General features: G+C 40.3%; 1 protein-coding gene across 3 annotated transcripts in view; it reads right to left on the bottom strand.

The window, feature by feature from the left end:
- The window catches only part of DISC1 (DISC1 scaffold protein), a 363,689-nt gene that overhangs the window by 153,814 nt on the left and 190,688 nt on the right, over positions 1-19,187 (bottom strand). For all 3 annotated transcript variants that reach the window (XR_014710969.1, XM_084624148.1, XM_084624149.1), the window contains exon 9: positions 15,266-15,454. Coding sequence is in view for 2 of the 3 variants with exons in the window: in XM_084624148.1 (XP_084480274.1) it covers positions 15,266-15,454 (189 nt within the window). In the remaining variant the exon portion in view is untranslated. The remainder of the gene's footprint in view (positions 1-15,265; positions 15,455-19,187) is intronic.

Genomic DNA, 19,187 nt, shown 5'->3' with positions numbered 1-19,187 from the left:
CAGCATAAAGTATTGATTAAACATTTTTTTCAATTTAAGTAAAGATTTCCTAAACTAACAAGTCTCATAAGTAGGTCCCTACCAAATTCACAGCCATGAAAAACACGATCACAGGTAGTGAAATCGGGTCTCTGCTGGGACATCTGGTCTTTTGCATACTTTTACCCTATCCTATAGTACTATGGGGTAAAAGTATAAAAAAACCACACAGCGGTTCTCAAACTAGGGGTCTCGACCCAAAAGGGGGTCACAAGCCTATTTTAGGGGGGTTGTGGTATTGCCACCCTTACTTCTGCACCGCCTTTGGAACTGGACAGCCTGAGCTGGACAGCTGGGCAGCTTGGCGCCCAGCTCTATAGGTAGCACTCCCACCAGCAGTAGCGCAGAAGAAAAGGTGGCATTACCGCAATCCCCTGCTTTTGGGTTGGGACCCCAGATTGAGAAATGCTGACTTAAAGGCTTTACATGTGTACATTTTGCCATTTTTAAATATGTATTCCTGCTTTGTCACAACACCATGAAATTTAAGATTTAAATATCTGAAACCATGAAATTCAAGATTTTTAAAATGCCATGACCATGAAATTTACCAAAATGGACCGTGAGTTTGGTAGGGCCCTTCCCATAAGGATGGATGGAGTAAAGGCTCACCTAAGAGCATCCAACACACGAAGAGCCCAATCCAAAGTACATTGAAGTCAAAGGGAGTCTATTATCTTCACTCTGTATTGTCTGGATTTCAGAAGATTGAGTTTCACTGAAGTCAACATTCTGGAAGGGGATAAGCTATCACCAGGCATCCTTAACTCTGACTTAAGTGATTTTCTTGCCATTTAATTTCCAAGTTCTTTAAATAGAGAGAAATGTTTGTTGGTCAGAGTTAGTGGTCATTAAGGCAGCTGTAGTTCTCAACTAGGGTTGAAGCTAATATGCTACCTTATCTAGTTTATTATCAAAAGACCTAGCTTTTATATAGTGCTTTTCATCACTAGATCTCAAAGAACTTTATATCGTTACTCCCATTTTACAGATGGGAAACAGACATAGAGAGGTGAAGTGAAGGTCACTTGGCAGGCCAGAGGCACAGCTAGGAACAGTCCCAGTCCAGTGGTCTTTGCTACATGGTCGCTATGTGATTCCTCAGTGCTCCTCCCCCATCCTGTACATTTTGTTATAGTGGAACATGGATAATTGTCGTGCTTTGAACTGTTTCCAGTATGTAGTTGTTAACAGGGCTGGTGAGAGAACTCTCACCCGTCATCTGTGTCCCAAAACCTTGACAGTTTAATTACAGGAGTGTTACATGAGATTTAAGCATGTGAGAGAAGATTGGTGTCTGTATCTCCTTGTTCACTGCACTGCCACATCATTTCCTGCAACATGTAGCCTTCCCCAACCAACATTTCCAGCCTCCCCCACCCATCCCATCCCATTAAACTGACAGGCACCCCTGCCCTATTCTCCCCCAGTCTACCTGTCACTCACCCCCATTTCCCCCTTCCCAGTGTTCTGCCCTTCCCCCTCACCCAATTCCCCAATTGCAATTCTCCCCTTGTTGCTACCTATGCTTCTGCCCCTAATCACCCTCCCTTCCTAGAAAACATTTTCTTGTGTTCTTTCCTTTCTTTTCCAAAAATAATTGCACCATCTTCTGAATATTCTGCTGTACTCAGATTACATTTCCCCAAAATAATAACCCCCCTTTGATACAGGCAGACTGGAGCAATACATGTGCTTTTTTTTTAACTTCAGATTTCTGCAGTGGGCTGGTGTCTGGGGTGGTGCTCAGATTCAATGGCAATGACGTGCCCTTGGAGCCACCGAGGCCCTGTGATGTAGACATAGTTTTCCAGATAGTTAGCCCTCCCCCCCCCCCCCGGCCCCTCCAGCACATGCTCAGAATAATCCCTTAGGAGTGGGAATAAGCACATGAGGCTTGCAACTCGCCTAACTGGAGAAGCAGAATCTTTTTCAAATAACGTTTTAATTATATTTCCTCCAAAGGGCTGGTGGGTGCCATGCATGCTGTTGGGGTAACCTGGAGCGTTGAACACTGTGGTATGATGATCTGAGCCCTAGTTTGCTCTCTATCTGTGAATAAAAAAAGGTTGCCAGAATCTCTAAACCTTAAGAAAAGCCTTTTTTTGGAGGTGGGGGGGAGGGGTGAGAAGCACTGTATCTTGAGACCCCTTGGACAAATAGCCCCAAACTTGGATGACTAACAGAACTCCACACACTCATGAAACACACCAAATTTTAAGTAACCCTGTAGCTTTTAGAGCACTTAGAAGAGTCAAGCTTTAAGCAAAAAGATGGTCTTAACTATAGGAGACCTATTGCTCTGCTGTAATGGTCATCCAGTTTTAAATTGTTCTTTTATCAATCCTATATTTGAAATTCACAAAAATAAAAATTTACATAGTGCTATTATCCGGAAAGATTCAAAATGTTTCAGAAATACCATAAACACAGGAATCTCTTCAACAATCACTCAGATGCTGCTACTAATGAGTTGGAGCATGGAAGATATTTACCACTACCCAAGAATTAAGACCAGGAAGTAAAGAACACCTTCTCCAAAAGAAACGGCAGTGGGAATTTAAACCATCAGCATGTAATCACTCAAACTGGAATTTGGGTAATATACCCCTATTCTTGCAAAGATAGTTATAAGATCTTTAAAAAAAAAAGTATTAAGGATCTTGGTTTTATATCTTGCCTGAAAGAAAGCTGTCCAGCACCATGCTGGAGCATCAGCTGAATGCCAACTCAGAAGGAAGAATGCCACCAATCCAATCACCAACACCATTTCCTACAACATCTTGGATTTCATAACCAACTACCAATAAGGGCTCACTCTACTTACCTTGTGAAATCTGACAAGGTCACAGTTTAAAAAGATATGACTGTAGACAAAAGCAATAACCCACTCCCTTCAAGCTCTAGTTTTAGCAACAAGCATTTCATAGAATTTCTCTAGAGCATATATTGGGTCCTGTAGAAAGTAATAACCTTGTACAAATTGGAAGTGGACATATAATGTGATTGGGAATAGCTTCCTTCTGATGGAAGCCCATCTATTACATACTAGGTCATCTCCCTTTAATTATTTCTTTAAAAAGATGCAATCAAAAGGTTCAACTTTTCAGTTTAGGATCAAATAGTCAGTCTCAAATATATGATTAATTGTGGAAACTCTATGGAGAACCTATTCAGCTCAGAGAACTTATTTTGTGCAGATGCTGCAAACATATTGGACCAAATCATTTCTTATATAATTGCTCCATGGAAATCAATTAAACTACACCTGGGATGATTTTGTCACAGTGTGGTATGAACAGCTTTTCAGATGGTCCTTTTTGGGAACAGTTAAAAATTCAGTAAAGTTTTATAACAATTAATTTCTAGATATTTCTAAAAAAAAATAGAAAAAAATAAGCTATAAAAGGCTTCCTTATTTTCCACTCTAACAGCTACTGTTAATATTAGATATTTAAATAAAGAAAAAAGCTTTTCCACAAGGGGGTTACCATGTACTTTTTATTGATTATATGGAGATTTCTGACACAGATTAAATTGGCCCAAACTGACAGAGTACAAAAATATATCTTAAAAAAAATTCAGTCAGAGAACACTTTGGAATGACCATTCATCATTAGCTAGGTAAAATCAAATCATGTTCTATGAATATGTGGGTTTGTCAGAGAGTCAGAAAGACCCCTGTTCATAAATATTTGATTATGCAAAGCCTGTATTATTTTAAGTACCCATTAATGGTTTCTGGTACCCACATGATTATTAAGTTACAGGGTAGTTAACTGCATCCTGTACAATGACTGAATATATAGTTTATTGAACACTAACTGTAACAAAAACAATAGGATGAATTTCTTACCATATTTTGAGGTACATTCTGATAAATTATAATTGTATATTTTAATTTTCAGAACCCAAGTACAAGCCTTATATTTGGAAGAAATGTATTAAAAAACCAGAACTCTGTATAGGTTTCTCTTCATTAAAGGACAAGTCACTTATAAATATACTGTATAACCACGTAGCATGTGTATACTGAATGTCAGAGACAAGGTGGGTGAAGTAATAGCTTTCATTGGACCAACTTCTGTTGGTGAAAGAAACAAGCTTTTGAGCTTACACAGAGCTCTTCTTCAGCTCTGCATAGGCTCAAAAGCTTGTTTCTCTTACCAACAGAAGTTAGTCCACTAAAAGATATTACCTCAGCCCTTGCTCTCTAATATCCTGAGACCAACACAGCTACAACAACATTGCAAACATATAGTAAATGATTGTAGAAGCTCTGAGCCTGGCAAATATGCTTCATGCTTGTACTTCTGAAAAGAAAATTCCAGACTCCTTAAACTTCCCATCTGTTCTACTCAATTTGTTTATTTTATAAATAATGATGTTCACTCACAGGAAGCCCGAACCACTCTGCAAGTGAGCTAGTAAGAGTTTTAAAGGCTGAACCAGCAATCCTTAATCAAAAAAACCTCTCACTTAAGTCAATAGGAGTTTAGAAGCAAGGAGGGCAGGATCAGTCCAAAAACAAGAGATAAACCAAAGAGTTTTTTTTTCCTTACACATTTCTGATGTTTATTTTCAGTTCTAAAACTTCTGTTCATCATTTATTGCTCCAGTAAACAGCCACAATGCACAATATGATATACATGCAAAATATTTTTGCTGAATACTATTCAAATCATGCTTATATCTTCATTTCTGGCATTCTACAAAGTGCTGTACAAGTCCATTTTATCTTGTACAATGATTTTATTCAACCAGGCAAGCAAACCAGTTTAAGATTATTTAACAAATCTTTAAAATAGTGATTTCCCAGTCAATTCTATTATTTTAGCTACATTCTTCTTGTTATACTTGAATACCCATTCCAGAGAATGTATTCCATGTTATTCAACATAACCACTGAGTCTATACATTCTGATTTTCACAGATTGTAGATTCCCCAGTTATATTTATGGCTTTGTAGTGGGGTCGTATTGGAAAAACCTGGGAGGTGGGTGGGTGCAAGCCCATCAAACATTGTTTTGATGTGTGTGTGAAGGGATTTTTTTATGTTAATGCCACATGGATGGTACCTCCCTAAGAAAATCATTCATGCTAGAAAGTTCTACTTAAAGTGAATTGGCAAAGACAATCTGGCATTTAAATCAAGAAAATATAGTTCTCCCGGTTTTATGTAGCCATATATTAGTTAGCTACATACACTTTTCCAAAAGTGTAATATGCACAGCAGTTTGAACAGAGCTAAGAAAAGGAATTCAGCAAACCTAGCAGGCAAATCTGCCCTTCAGTGATGACAACAAGGCAAACTGAGGACTAGTCTCTTTTCCAAGCTGAACAGTCCCAATATTTTTCGTCTCTCCTCATATGGAAGCTGTTCCACACCCCTAATCGTTTTGTTGCCCTTCATTGTGCTTTTTCCAATTAAATATCACTTTTCTGGAATATGGTTTGGGTTGTCTTGGGCTACCATACAATAAAATGTTCCCTACCATGACAGCACTGCTTCAGAGACAGATTTGGTCGGCAGATCTTTTCAAATTCATCTATTTACTCTAATGAATTCCAGTGGTTAAAGCAAGTGGCTGGGAGTCAGGAAACCAGTGTTCTATTCCCTGCTCAGTCACTAGCTCACAATATGATCTTGAGCAAATGATTTCACTTCTCTAGGCTTGGTTTTAGCTGTAAAATGATAATAGTAATAGTTGGCTGTTTTTGTAAAGAGCCAATAAGTGCAAATCAATATTATCTTATTCTAAAATATAAATCAATATATCTAACTTTTCAGTTTACACCACTATTATAAAAAGCAATCTAAAATACTTCTGATATTCTCATTAAAAATCCTTTTGTATTTTTTAAGTCTCCTACACAAATCCCTGACAGTTCACAGCACAGTAAGCCAAGCCAGATGTTTGCACTACATCTGCAATATCTTTTATACTTGGGCAGCTGGCAAAAAGTGAGAAAATCCATTAACATGCTAATGATGTGTCCTATTTAAAATTCCAGCCCTGATTATTGTGTGATTAAATCTCTTCCCTTGACGTCTGCTTCGTTATATCGGAGTTACAGTGAGAAATCAACACTATTAATAAAGTACAATATAGGTGACTAATTTAAACACAAGAAACACACATACTTACATTCTAGTCAGTGTTTCAAATTTCTTGTGAAAAACAGCTCCTTCTAAGCTACCAAAAGAGTGTTATTTCAATAAACAAAACTCAATTCTTAAAAGTCTCACAAATAAAAAATATAACAGTTCAAGAGAGAAAATATGCAGAAACAGTCAATGAAGAGATCAACACAGCAAGGCTTTGCCAAAGTCATAGGTTTCAAGGAGAAGTGTGGAGGAGAATAGAGGGGGCTTTCGATGCAGGGGAAGTAGAAGGTTTTTCTAAAGATAGAAAGTAATATGAAAGAAAAGCACAGAGCAGGAGTGGGAAGAGAAGGCAACCAATGACATGCCACTGGTCTGATTGCCTATCTAGAAAAATTAAGCATCTGTTGTCTATGGTGAAAGACTATCAACTACACCACTGAAATAATTAAACTAGTATAAACTTTCAGAAAAGGAAACTGACTTGTCTTTGTTGTAGCGTTAGCTCAAATTAACACCTCTCCAGTTACACGCAAGTGAGAGCAGTCACACAGAATGGTTGGATTAGCAGCACAGAGTGGCTGAGCCCCCACTGTGTTACTAGGTCAAGAGTCAGCAGAACTCAAGCTTCAACCCACACCCCCTGACAGGCCAGCTAGCTCCAGGTTAAATCACAACTGGACTTAAACTAGAGATTTTTAAGCATAGACAGGAGTCGGGTTGTGGTAACATTTGAGGTATACCTTGAGCTAGCACTGCAGTGAAGACGAGCCCTCTGAAGCACCTAATACCTGAATATACAACTCTGAAACGCAGGAGGGGAAAAAATGGTCTAGAAGTAACAAAATATTTTTGTTACAGATTCTGGTGAAATTGAACCAACTGGTTCAAGTATATTTCTATCTTTATTATATTATTATTACTATTACTATTAACAACAACTACTGCCTCATTTAAAAGAATAAATCTTTGCTTTAAAAAAACAAAAATGTTATGTTGCTTATTCTCTAATCAAATGACAAACTTTACATTAAAATAAGTTAAAATCATGACAGACTACGTTCTCTGAGGGTCACTTATGCATGTTTTACCTCATTTTGCTGTTTTTGCTATTGCTTTCTAAACTCAAATCAACCAGGACATGGGATACTAATGTTGCAAATTCCTAAATAGCCAGAATACTGGCATTTTGGATGAACTCTCTGATTTCCCAACAACAACCCAAAATCATTTAGCTTCTACTTACTTAGGAGCTGTGTATCAGTGCATGATTTGGGGTTTCAGAGAGATTCCTAAACTTCACAAAACCATACTAGTCAATTAGCAGCAGGGTTTGTTGAAGTCATGGGACTTCAATGACAGCCATTTTGCAACCATCATTCCTCCTTCATTTAGTGACTGGCTGCAGTCTTGCTGCTGCTATGCCTCAGGCTGACTGTTTTCTCTCTGCCACAACTATTTCCAGAAGGATATAATAAAAATTATCATCCATAATAATATTTTTAATAAGAGTCTCATTTCTCTGGTTCTCTCTACTTGCTCTTTGTGATGTAGATATTCTTCCTCTGAACTTCCCTGCCCATTATTCAGGAGCTCTCATCTATCCTTATTATTTCCAAGGTATGTTTCTCAAAATATTCCTGTTTATCATAAAAATGAGATGTGTGCATACTGGGGTATTTACCAATCCCTACTATCATCGATATTCCTTATACAGTCAGTATCTTCATCTTTATTCTACTATTCTTTCTCCCTCCATTTTTCTAAATAGGCATGATCACAGACTATATTTTGTGATGAGCACCAAAACAACCCAAAGTCAAAGTTACTCGACTAATTTCAACTGCCAGTTGCTAAAGGTTAAATTCAATAATAACCTTGAAAAAAAACCTGTCCTCATCACCAATTAGTCTCCCATAGAAAACAGGGTGCAACATTCAATAAAGAACAGCAGCAATCACAGACAAAGCCTTCTCAATGATAATGTGCCATCTGCAGTTTATACTATTCCATGTTTTATTTTCCAAGCATAAAAGTACTATGTGAAAAGACAACTGGTTCATGAAACTCCATGTCCTTTTTTAAAATACAAGATGTTTACCACTTTTCACAGGTTTGTTTCCAACCAAAATTCACATGCTAGATGCTCTCAAATCTAAAGGAGTGTCTATCTTCCAAAAAGTAAAATGGTGTAGATTATATGAAGAATAAATAATTTTAATAGTTTATACAGATTTTAGCAATTTGTGCTCCATAGAGTTTTATTTCATACAGAATTAACTTCCTTCACTTATTCTTGTGGAATCACAACAAAACAAATTACAAATCTATATAGGTTTCAGAGTAACAGCCCTGTTAGTCTGTATTCGCAAAAAGAAAAGGAGTACTTGTGGCACCCTAGCGACTAACCAATTTATTTGAGCATAAGCTTTTGTGAGCTACAGCTCACTTCATCGGATGCATACTGTGGAAACTGCAGAAGACATTATATACACAGAGACCATGAAACAAGATATTGTTTCATAGATATTGTTTCATGGTCAAGATATTGTTTCATGGTCTCTGTGTATATAATGTTTTCTGCAGTTTCCACAGTATGCATCCGATGAAGTGAGCTGTAGCTCACGAAAGCTTATGCTCAAATAAATCGATTACTCTCTAAGGTGCCACAAGTACTCCTTTTCTTTTTGCAAATCTGTACAGTAAATCTCTGACATATCTCAGTGCTTTACAATTTATTATCATCATAGTTTACAGTAAATTTCAGCATACTATGATGCCTTATTGCATACACAAAAAACAGTCTTTGAACGGCTGCCAGTTCTGTTGGTTCAACAAGCTCACATAAGCATTTGTCTGAAAGCTCACTGAAGAAGAACTCATTTGAAAAATGAACCATTTGGAAAATTATGGAAAGTTCCCTTTCTCTAACAGAGCAGGTAGCAATATGAAGGGCACAGCCTGGAGGATCAAAAAAACCTCTTCAATCCATTGGAAAGCCCAAATAATTAGAAAGCATGCATCATCTGTTTTTGGATCACTTTGTTTATGTTCACAGGTTTCAGAGTGGTAGCTGTGTTAGTCAGTAACAGCAGAAAGGAGGAGTACCTGTGGCACCTTAGAGACTAACAAATTTATTTGAGCACAAGCTTTCGTGGGCTAAAGCCCACTTCATCAGATACATGCAGTGGAAAATACCATAGGAAGATATAGTTAGATATAGATATAGATATACACACACAGAGAACATGAAAAAATGGGGGTTGCCATACCAATTCTTAACGAGACCAATCGATTAAGGTGGGCTATCATCAGCAGGAGAAAAAACTCCTTTGTAGGGATGGTCAGGATGGCCCATTTCAAACAGTTGACAAGAAGGTGTGAGTAACAGTAGGAGGAAAATTAGCATGGGGAAATAGTGTTTAGTTAGCGTAATGGCTCATCCACTTCCAGTCTTTATTCAAGCCTAATTTAATGGTGTCCAGTTTGCAGATTAATTCCAGTTCTGCTGTTTCTCACTGGAGTCTGTTTTTGAAGGTTTTTTTGGTTGAATAATTGCAACTTTTAGGTCTGTAATTGAGTGTCCAGGGAGGCTGAAGTGTTCTCTGACTGCTTTTTGAATGTTATAATTCTTGACGTCTGGTTTGTGTCCATTTATTCTTTTACGTAGAGACTGTCTGGTTTGGCCAATGTACATGGCAGAGGGGCATTGCTGGCACATGATGGCATTTATCACATTTATAGATGTGCAGGTGAACGAGCCTCTGATAGTGTGGCTGATGTGATTAGGTCCTATGAAGGTGTCCCTTGAATAGCTATGTGGACAGAGTTGGCAATAGACTTTGTTGCAAGGATAGTTCCTGGGTTAGTGTTATTATTGTGTGGTTGCTGGTGAGTATTTGCTTCAGGTTGAGGGGCTGTCTGTAAGTGAGGACTGGCCTGTCTCCCAAGATCTGTGAGAGTGAGGGATCATCCTTCAGGATAGGTTGTAGATCCTTGATGATGCGCTGGAGAGGTTTTAGTTGGGGCCGAAGGTGATGGCTAGTGGCATTCTGTTACTTTCTTTGTTGGGCCTGTCCTGTAGTAGGTGACTTCTGGGTACTCTTCTGGCTCTGTCAATCTGTTTCTTCACTTCAGCAGGTGGGTATTGTAGTTGTAAGAATGCTTGAAAGAGATCTTGTAGGTGTTTGTCTCTGTTTCTAGCAGGATAAATACTTGTCTAGTAGCATAGAGGACACATCTTCCTTCCCTTCCTACATATATTTTCAAGAGTACTGTTGCTTTAAATCTCTTTAGTGGCCTACAAAATCCATCTTTTTGTTTTTAAGATAGCTCTTCCTGTCTGGTCACCTTCGAAAAAAAACTCAGCATCCTTCCAAAAGAGCAATGCTGTTGTCTCTTCTACCAGCATGCTGCTCAGAAGATTTTGAGGTAGGAAGAGTTTCAAACTCTGGAACTATCTCTAATTCTTTCTCAAGAAAACAACTCTAAGCCCTGGTCTACACTACGGGGTTAGGTTGAATTTAGCCACGTTAGGTCGATTTTAAAATGAATGCATCTAAACAACCAACCCCGTTCCGTCGACCTAAACGGCTCTTAAAATCAATTTCTGTACTCCTCCCCAGCGAGGGGAGTCAAGCTAAAATTGACCTTGCTGGATCGAATTTGGGATAGTGCAGACTCAATTTGATGGTATTGGCCTCTGAGAGCTATCCCAGAGTGCTCCAATGTGACCGCTCTGGACAGCACTTTTAACTCTGATGCACTAGCCAGGTACACAGGAAAAGCCCCAGGAAATTTTGAATTTCATTTCCTGTTTGGTCAGCATGGCGAGCTCAGCAGCACAAGTGACCATGCATTCCTCCCAGAATCGAAAATGAGCTCCAGCATGGAGCGAACGGGAGACACTGGATCGGATTGCTGTATGGGGAGAAGAATCTGTGCAGGCAGAACTCTGATCAAAAATAAGAAATGCTAATATATATGGCAAAATCGCACAGGGCATGGTGGAGAGAGGCTACAACAGGGACACACAGCAGTGCCGCGTGAAAGTTAAGGAGTTCAGGCAAGCCTACCAAAAGACAAAGGAGGCAAATGGTCGTTCCAGGTCAGAGCTCCGTACATGCTGCTTCTGTGATCAGCTGCATGGCATTCTAGGGGGGGACCCTACCACTACCCCACCACTGTCCGTGGACACCTGCAAGGGGGGAGTCTCATGCAACAGGGAGGAGGATTTTGTGAATGAGGAGGAGGAGGAGGAGAATGCGCAGCAAGCAAGCAGTGAATCCGTTCTCCCCAGCAGCCAGGACCTTTTCATCACCCTGGAGCCAATACCCTCCCAAGGCGGGATCCCCGACCCTGAAGCCGGAGAAGGCACCTCTGGTAAGTGCACATTTGTAACTACAGTACAGGGTTTAAAAGCAATAGTGTTTAATGTTTGATTTGCCCTGAAGACTTGGGATGCATTCGCGGCCAGTACAGCTACTGGAAAAGTCTGTTAACGCATCTGGGGATGGAGCGGGAATCCTCCAGGGACATCTCCATGAAGCTCTCCTGGAGGTACTCTGAAAGCCTTTGCAGAAGGTTTCTGGGGAGGGCTGCCTTATTTCGTTTACCACACCAAGTGACTCACAAGTAGTCTGGAATCATTGCAGCACAAAGCATGGCAGCAAATGGTCCTGGGTTTTGGCCGCATTCAAGCAACATTCGGTCTTTATCTTTCTGTGTTAGCCTCAGGAGAGTGATATCATTCACGGTCACCTGGTTGAAATAGGGGAATTTTTGTAAGGGAACAGTAAAAGGACTCAGTTCATACCGGGTTGTTTGCACTTGGCTAAAAGGGATCATCCCGGAGAATAGCCACGCGGCAAGGGGAGGGGTGAAGGATTCATCCCAGAGAATAGCCATGCAGTCGGGTGGGGGGAGGTGTGTGCTGCACATCCACCCGAAAAACCGAAGGCCCTCCTTTTAAATGTGAAACCCAGCTGCCATTCCTTGCTATTGGAAAGCATGGCGCTGCAGTTTGAAACCATTCCCACATGTTATGAAGGCGGAAGAAGCCAACCCCACCTACCAAAAGGCTTTCTATGGCTGCCTGGAAACCGAATTTTGTTGCCCAGCCATTTGTGATGTGTCACCAAAGTGGCTCAATATAAAAGGCAAAATGCAACCTTGTATTTAAAGCATATGTGCTGTCTGCTGTGAATTGCTTGATTCACTATGAAAGAGTCTCCCTTTTGTTCTCAGAAATGTATCCTCTTAAATTTTACTCTCCCTTTTTATCTCCCCCCAGGTGCAAATGTTTCCATGCTCCGCTTATCATCTTCATCCCTGAGGTTATCACAGATTAGAAGGCGAAAAAAACACACTCGCAATCACACGTTTTCCAAGCTCATGCAGTCCTCCCACACTGACAGGGCACAGCTGAATGCATGGAGGCATTCAGTGGCAGAGGCCAGGAAAGCATTAAGTGAGCGTGAAGAGCAGTGACAGGAGGCGATGCTGAGGCTAATGGGGGAGCAAAAGGACATGATGAACCATCTGTTCGAGCTGCAGGAAAGCCAACAAGAGCACAGACCCCCACTGCATCCATTGTATAACCACCTGCTCTCCTCTCCAAGTTCCATATCCTCCTCACCCAAATGCCCAAGAACGCAGGGCGGGAGGGCTCCGGGCACCCAGCCACTCCACGCTAGAGGATGGCCCAAGCAACAGAAGGCTGTCATTCAAACAGTTTTGACTTGCAGTGTGGCTACAATAAGCAATGTGGCCTTGTCCTTCCCTCCTCCCACACCCCAGCCCACCCGGGCTAACTTGTCAGTTATCTCACTTTTTTTAATCAATAAAGAAAGAATGCATGGTTTTAAAACAATAGTTACTTTATTTCCTTTGCCAGCTGTGACCGAAGAGGGGAAGGTGGTTGGCTTACAGGGAATTAAAATCAACAAAGGGGGCAGGTTTGCATCAAGGAGAAACACACACAACTGTCACACCGTAGCCTGGGCAGTCATGAAACTGGTTTTTAAAGCCTCTCTGATGCACAGCACTCCTAGCTGTGCTCTTCTAATCGCCCTGGTGTCTGGCTGCTCAAAATCGGCCACCAGGCAATTTGCCTAAACATCCCACCCCGCCATAAATGTCTCCCCCTTACTTTCACAGATATTATGGAGCACACAGCAAGCAGCAATAACATGTTGGTTGCACTGAGGTCTAACCTAGTCAGCAAACAGCGCCAGCGAACTTTTAAATGTCCAAAGGCACAGTCTACCACCATTCTGCACTTGTTCAGCCTATAGCTGAACTGCTCATTACTACTGTCCAGGCTGCCTGTGTACAGCTTCATGAGCCATGGGTGCAAGGGGTAGGCTGGGTCCCCAAGGATAACTATTGGCATTTCAACATCCCCAACAGTAATTTTCTGGTCTGGGAAGTAAGTCCCTTCTTACAACTGCTCGAACAGCCTGGAGTTCGTAAAGATGCGAGCGTCATGCACCTTTCCCGGCCATCCCACGTTGATGTCGGTTGTCCCTTGTGATCCACCAGTGCTTTCAGCACCATTGAGAAGTACCCCTTGTGGTTTACATACTGGGCTATGTGTTCCATCTATTACCCCTCCACAGTTAGGGAAAACCATTGCAGCAAAGCCATCCACTATGACCTGCACATTTCCCAGAGTCACTACCCTTGATTGCAGAATGTCAGTGATTGCATTGGCTACTTGGATCACAGCAGTCCCCACAGTAGACTTGCCCACTCCAAATTGATTCCCGACTGACCGGTAGCAGTCAGGTATTGCAAGCTTCCACAGGGCTATCGCCACTCACTTCTCAACTGTCAGGGCAGCTCTCATCTTGGTATTCCTGCGCTTCAGGATGGGGGAAAGCAACTCACGAAGTTCGAGGAAAGTGGCCTTATACATGCAAAAGTTTTACAGCCACTGGGAATCTTCCCATACCTGCAACACTGTGTGGTCCCACCAGTCTGTGCTTGTTTGTCAGGCCCAGATTGTCTGCCATTGCTTTCACAGAGGGAGGGAGGGAAGGGCGACTGACAACATGTACCCAAAACCATCCTCGACAATGGTTTTGTCCCATCAGGCATGGGAGCTTAACCCAGAATTCCAATGGGCAGCAGAGACTGCGGGAACTGTGGGATAGCTACCCACAGTTCACCGCTCTGTAAGTCAATGCTAGCCACGGTATTGAGGACACACTCTGCCGACTTAATGCGCTTAGTGGAGACATACACAACTGACTGTAAAAAATCGATTTCTAAAAATTGACTTCTATAAAATCGACCTAATTTCGTAGTGTAGACATACCATTATGTTTAGCAGGCAGAGGCAACTACCGTTTGTGTGTATTTGTAATCAATTAAACACTACGCCATCTTTTACTTAAGCAACATAGCCACTGTATCTGGTAACTTACTGGACGGCTTCAGGAAGGGAAGGCAGAAGACAGAGGATCTACAGAACTTAGAAGCAGCACTACTTTGTCAGTTGCATTCACTTAATCACAGATCAAATTTCCTGATTCCACTTTGAAACAGTAAGCCAGAAAGGCTGCTTATGTTGACTTGTTAGCTGTACTCGCTAAACCACTTATTTAAATAAAGACTTCTTGCTTTCAAAACCTTGTGCCCTCTATGAGTTACACACTTTCCCAACAAACATACTGAATAAATACCCAATTCTGTTAAAGGCAGAGGTTCCTACTGTTGTGGACACCCTATATTTTCCATAGATGAAAAGTACAAGAACATTTATGTACAAGATATTTGATTATGTACATGATGTACATGCACAAGGCATTATTATTATTAATTAGGTTTCAGCACAAGAGACTTTTTGAGAATCAGGGCTAACAGAGATATCAAAAGCACCCTACAAAACTAATATACACAAAGCTAGAAAAAATGTCACTCATGAATGACAAGACAGAGCCTGACAGCATGTACAAACTACTGTTTATCAAGGTCCTGCCAAAATTTCCCTCCTAAAAATGGTATGTTCTGCATGTCACACACATCACAGTGCTGTTCATCCAATCCAGCAGAATACTGGTCTGTCCACAATATAGCACAAGCAAAGCTTCAATCACCCAACAGTGAACTACTTACCAAAGGCAGACTTCCCCTGCTCCAGTTCTTGTTTCAATCTGTTGAAATCTTCTTTAATTCCCTCTAATTTTCGGACATTTCTGGCATTCAGCACCAACAGCTCATTGAGAAGTCCCTCCAGCCCTTCTCTCTCAGATGTTAATGATCTGATTTCTTCTGCAAGATCCTTAGCAGTACAGAAATTACTTCCTGCAGATTCATTTGGAGGAAGGGTAAGAGAGAAGGAAACAAACATTTGCAACATCAGTAGATTGCACAGAAAACACAGGAAATTAAGCAACTAAAGACCCAAGCAGCAGCTAAAACAACAGTATTAAAAGAGAGGAGAGTTTTGCATTCTGTTTAATTTTTCTGCTCCACTAAATACCATTACAGGAAATGTTCTTAATAACCCATTGGAACAAGATGTTCACAATTATGGTTTACCTAGATTATTTTATACAGAAAACATTCCCTCATTTTTAGTTTTTAATTATTTTTTACATTTGTGGGGAAAACCCATGTCTGATATTTAAGTTGAAGAAAATTTCACACTTGTAATTCATGGGTCATTACCTTGTAGTCCATCAGATCATCATCAGGCTTTATAATGTACCTCAATTTATAATTGCCAGATGATACAGTACATTTAAATGGGTACCATAAATCTGTTAGACTCCAAAAACATCTTTGTTGCACAACGAAAAATACCATATACCATTATTTCCTTACGGTTTTTATATATAGGACAAACTGTGTTTGTAAATGGTATGCACTTATTAAAAATAATATATCAAAAAAGAAAATGCTGAGGTTGCATGGATAAGTGCTTAAAAATCAGGATTCTCGACTTCTTTCTCTCCCTGAAACGTGTAGTTTAGGAGCCATGCAGGGTTCCTGATACTCCCATCTTATTTTGCCCTACAGTTCCTGAGTAGTGTGTGATTCCCGTTAGAGAATCAGAACTGGGAGTCAGGAGTCCTGAGTTAAATTCCCAGCTCTACCGCTGGCTTGCTTATATTATTAGTCCTTAAACTCTCTGTGCCTCGTTTTGTAAAGATCAAGATAATAGCACTTCCCTACCTCACAAGGATAATTACATTGATGACACTAGAAAGTTGTACCATTTTAACTATGTCAGTATAGTTAAAATCGCACAATCCCCCTAGTGTGGATGCAGTTATAGCAGTATAAAGGAGCTTTCTACCACTTTTGCTATTCCAGTATGGGAAGGGGAATAACCATACCAGTATAAGTAATTTTTACACAATTTAAATTGTGTTCACAGTAGGGATTTCACTGGTATAGCTATTTCGGTAAAAAAAATACACACACCCCCAACCAAAATAGTTATACTAGTAAAACATTTAAATGTAGACTAGCCCTAAGGTGGCAGAGGCCATATGAGTACCTGTAAACACAGATCTATAAAATAACCTTTAGGGGCTCTGACGTAAGCAGCAAGGGCATTCAAGGGTTACGGATGAAACACTGCTTCTAGAAATTAATGTGAAGCACATCCACTTGTGCATATATTATCCATCTACCACCTCAAAACTCAAAAGAGAATGCACAGATTATAGGTATCCCAGACCATAACAGCTCCATCTATTGTCCACATACCAAAATGCTTTATGAAATTTTTGGTTGAAAAGGACAATAAACTGCTGCCTTTACACAACAGATGATTTTCTAAGGTAAACCGTTTTGTTTTTCTTTAAGAAATATCCCAAAGCACCAATCGGCAAATTTTCAGCTTCAGACATAAGTATCGTGTATTTTTTAATTCAATCCTGTGAGTCAGAAGAACTCTCAATCTATCATTTTTTCCCTTATCATAAATGAAAGAAACCAAACAATCTTCTCTTTACTTATAACAAAATCTCCATTTCTATTGCCTAGGTTAGATCCTATTTGCCAAAATTCAACCTACGGTGAATTTTTACAAATAAATAATTATAAATAACCCCTAAGAGCAGGGTGTATAAGCGTCATCCTTCCCCTGCCCCCACCCTGAGCCACTATAAATGTTTTATAAACCTAATCTGTGATTTGCTTCCACAGGGGTGGGGGGAAATGAGGAAAAAGTTGACATATAATAATGGATGAATGGCAAATATTGAGATGCCTCTAAGGCAGCGCGGCTGACAACAAAACAATGGTCTCTCCAAAGAAAATAGAACTCATTACAAGCCTTAGTGCACAGGATCCTTAATAAAACATAAAAAAGATGATATTCTTAATTAAAATCTGGAGCCTTCTTTCTACTTCTGAAAAAAGCTAGGGAGAAGGTATGATGCTATACATGAAAGTTTTATACATGTTGAATAATTATGAATTCCCAGAGGGGAGGTTAATATCAAAACTCAGGCTATGATGAAAAGGCATCAAGTATATGCCCATAAGGTAAATCTCTCTGATGTAGATTTTCCTGACAGCAGAAATATGCCTGTGAGTCTGTGATGAAAAATCATCAAAGCATATACGGATCTGTGCACCACCTCCTGAAAGTGCCATCAGTGAACTCCTGACCGCAATCACAGTAACTAAAATAGGCACTTTCTAAATGCCACAAGAAAGTTAATTTTAAAAATAGATCTATATCCCTACCTGCCAACATTATAAAAAATGCCCTTCTGCTTTTTAGAAACCACAAGTCACTTTGGTTACTATAGAAATATCCTTTAGACACCTGTAAAAATATTTCAGTTTGTTAATATCATAAATTTGATAAAATGCCTCATTTTGATGACAAAGTAATTTTACCACCTAAACAGAGCACAATAATTCATCACTTTCCTGAATACCTGGGGTTAAATTTCTACAGCTGTACCACCGTAGACAGTGTTCTTTTGGATCTCACTGAAGATCCAGGGAATAGGCGGTCAGGCCTAATGGCTAGAATCAGGTGCCTGGAAGTGGAGCCAGGGTCAGAGTAAGGTGCCAAGCCAAGGATCAGAGCCAGAGACAGCGTCAGGGGCAGGGCATAGTAGTAGGGATCTGAAGCGAGTCAGGAAAGCGGGAACCATGAACAGACAGGAGAGTGGGACAAAGTGGGCAGGAACAGGCTGGGGGTCAGGGTTCAGCAGTCAGGCAAATAGGCAGGGTTCGTAGTAGCCAGGGATTCACCAAGTTGCTCAAGCAACTTCCTGTACCTCTATCTGCTTTAAATAATGCATCCCAGTCAAACGTTGGGGCTGGATATCTCCCTCGATCAGCTTTGTGGGCAGAGCCTTTGTGAGCTAGAGCTTCGCCAGCGCCCTTCTCCACTAGTTTGGGTAAGCTACTGGGTGGTGGCCATAGTCTGAGCATGGCCTAGGGACTCACAGGCCCTGGTTCAGGGCCCATGATCTTACACCCTTAACCAATAAACCCTTATTAGAATTTGTAAGGAAAACCTAGAATGCTGAAGAAAGTAGTGCTGGTTGTGCAGAAAGTGGTAGTCATTAACAAAATAATAAATAAATCTTTCAGTTGAGACCTAAACCCAAGGTTTAATGACCCCCAGGTGTGGTCATTAAAGATCCCACGGCATTTCTGACAAGAATAGATATTTACTTCCAGCGCCTGGGCCAAATTTCAGTTTAGATAAGTAATTTACCTAGGCAAAATTCCCCGGCAATATGCATTAAATGTGATATTCTTCATTTTGTCCTAACTATTGTGGAGTATTAATGAGAGCTGAAAGACTACTGAGTTCCTCATCAGCAACGACTGCATTTCTCTAGTGTGTATGTATAAATATGCACACCCACATAATATTATACCAGATGGGTGAAATTAACAGCTTCATACATTTCATGAAAACATTGGCAGGTTCATGGAATTTTACTGTGCTACTTTTAAGATGTTAAATTTTTTAATTTGAATAAATATATGAAATCAACACTCACTCATAGAATTTATTAATTCAGTAGAAAAAGTAGTATCCAACCATGTGAAA

Source organism: Lepidochelys olivacea (assembly GCF_965140295.1).
Source record: "Lepidochelys olivacea isolate rLepOli2 genome assembly, chromosome: 3".
NCBI lineage: Eukaryota > Metazoa > Chordata > Testudines > Cheloniidae > Lepidochelys > Lepidochelys olivacea.
Note: the sequence above shows the minus strand (reverse complement) of the source record. Positions and strands in the feature narration are given on the sequence as shown.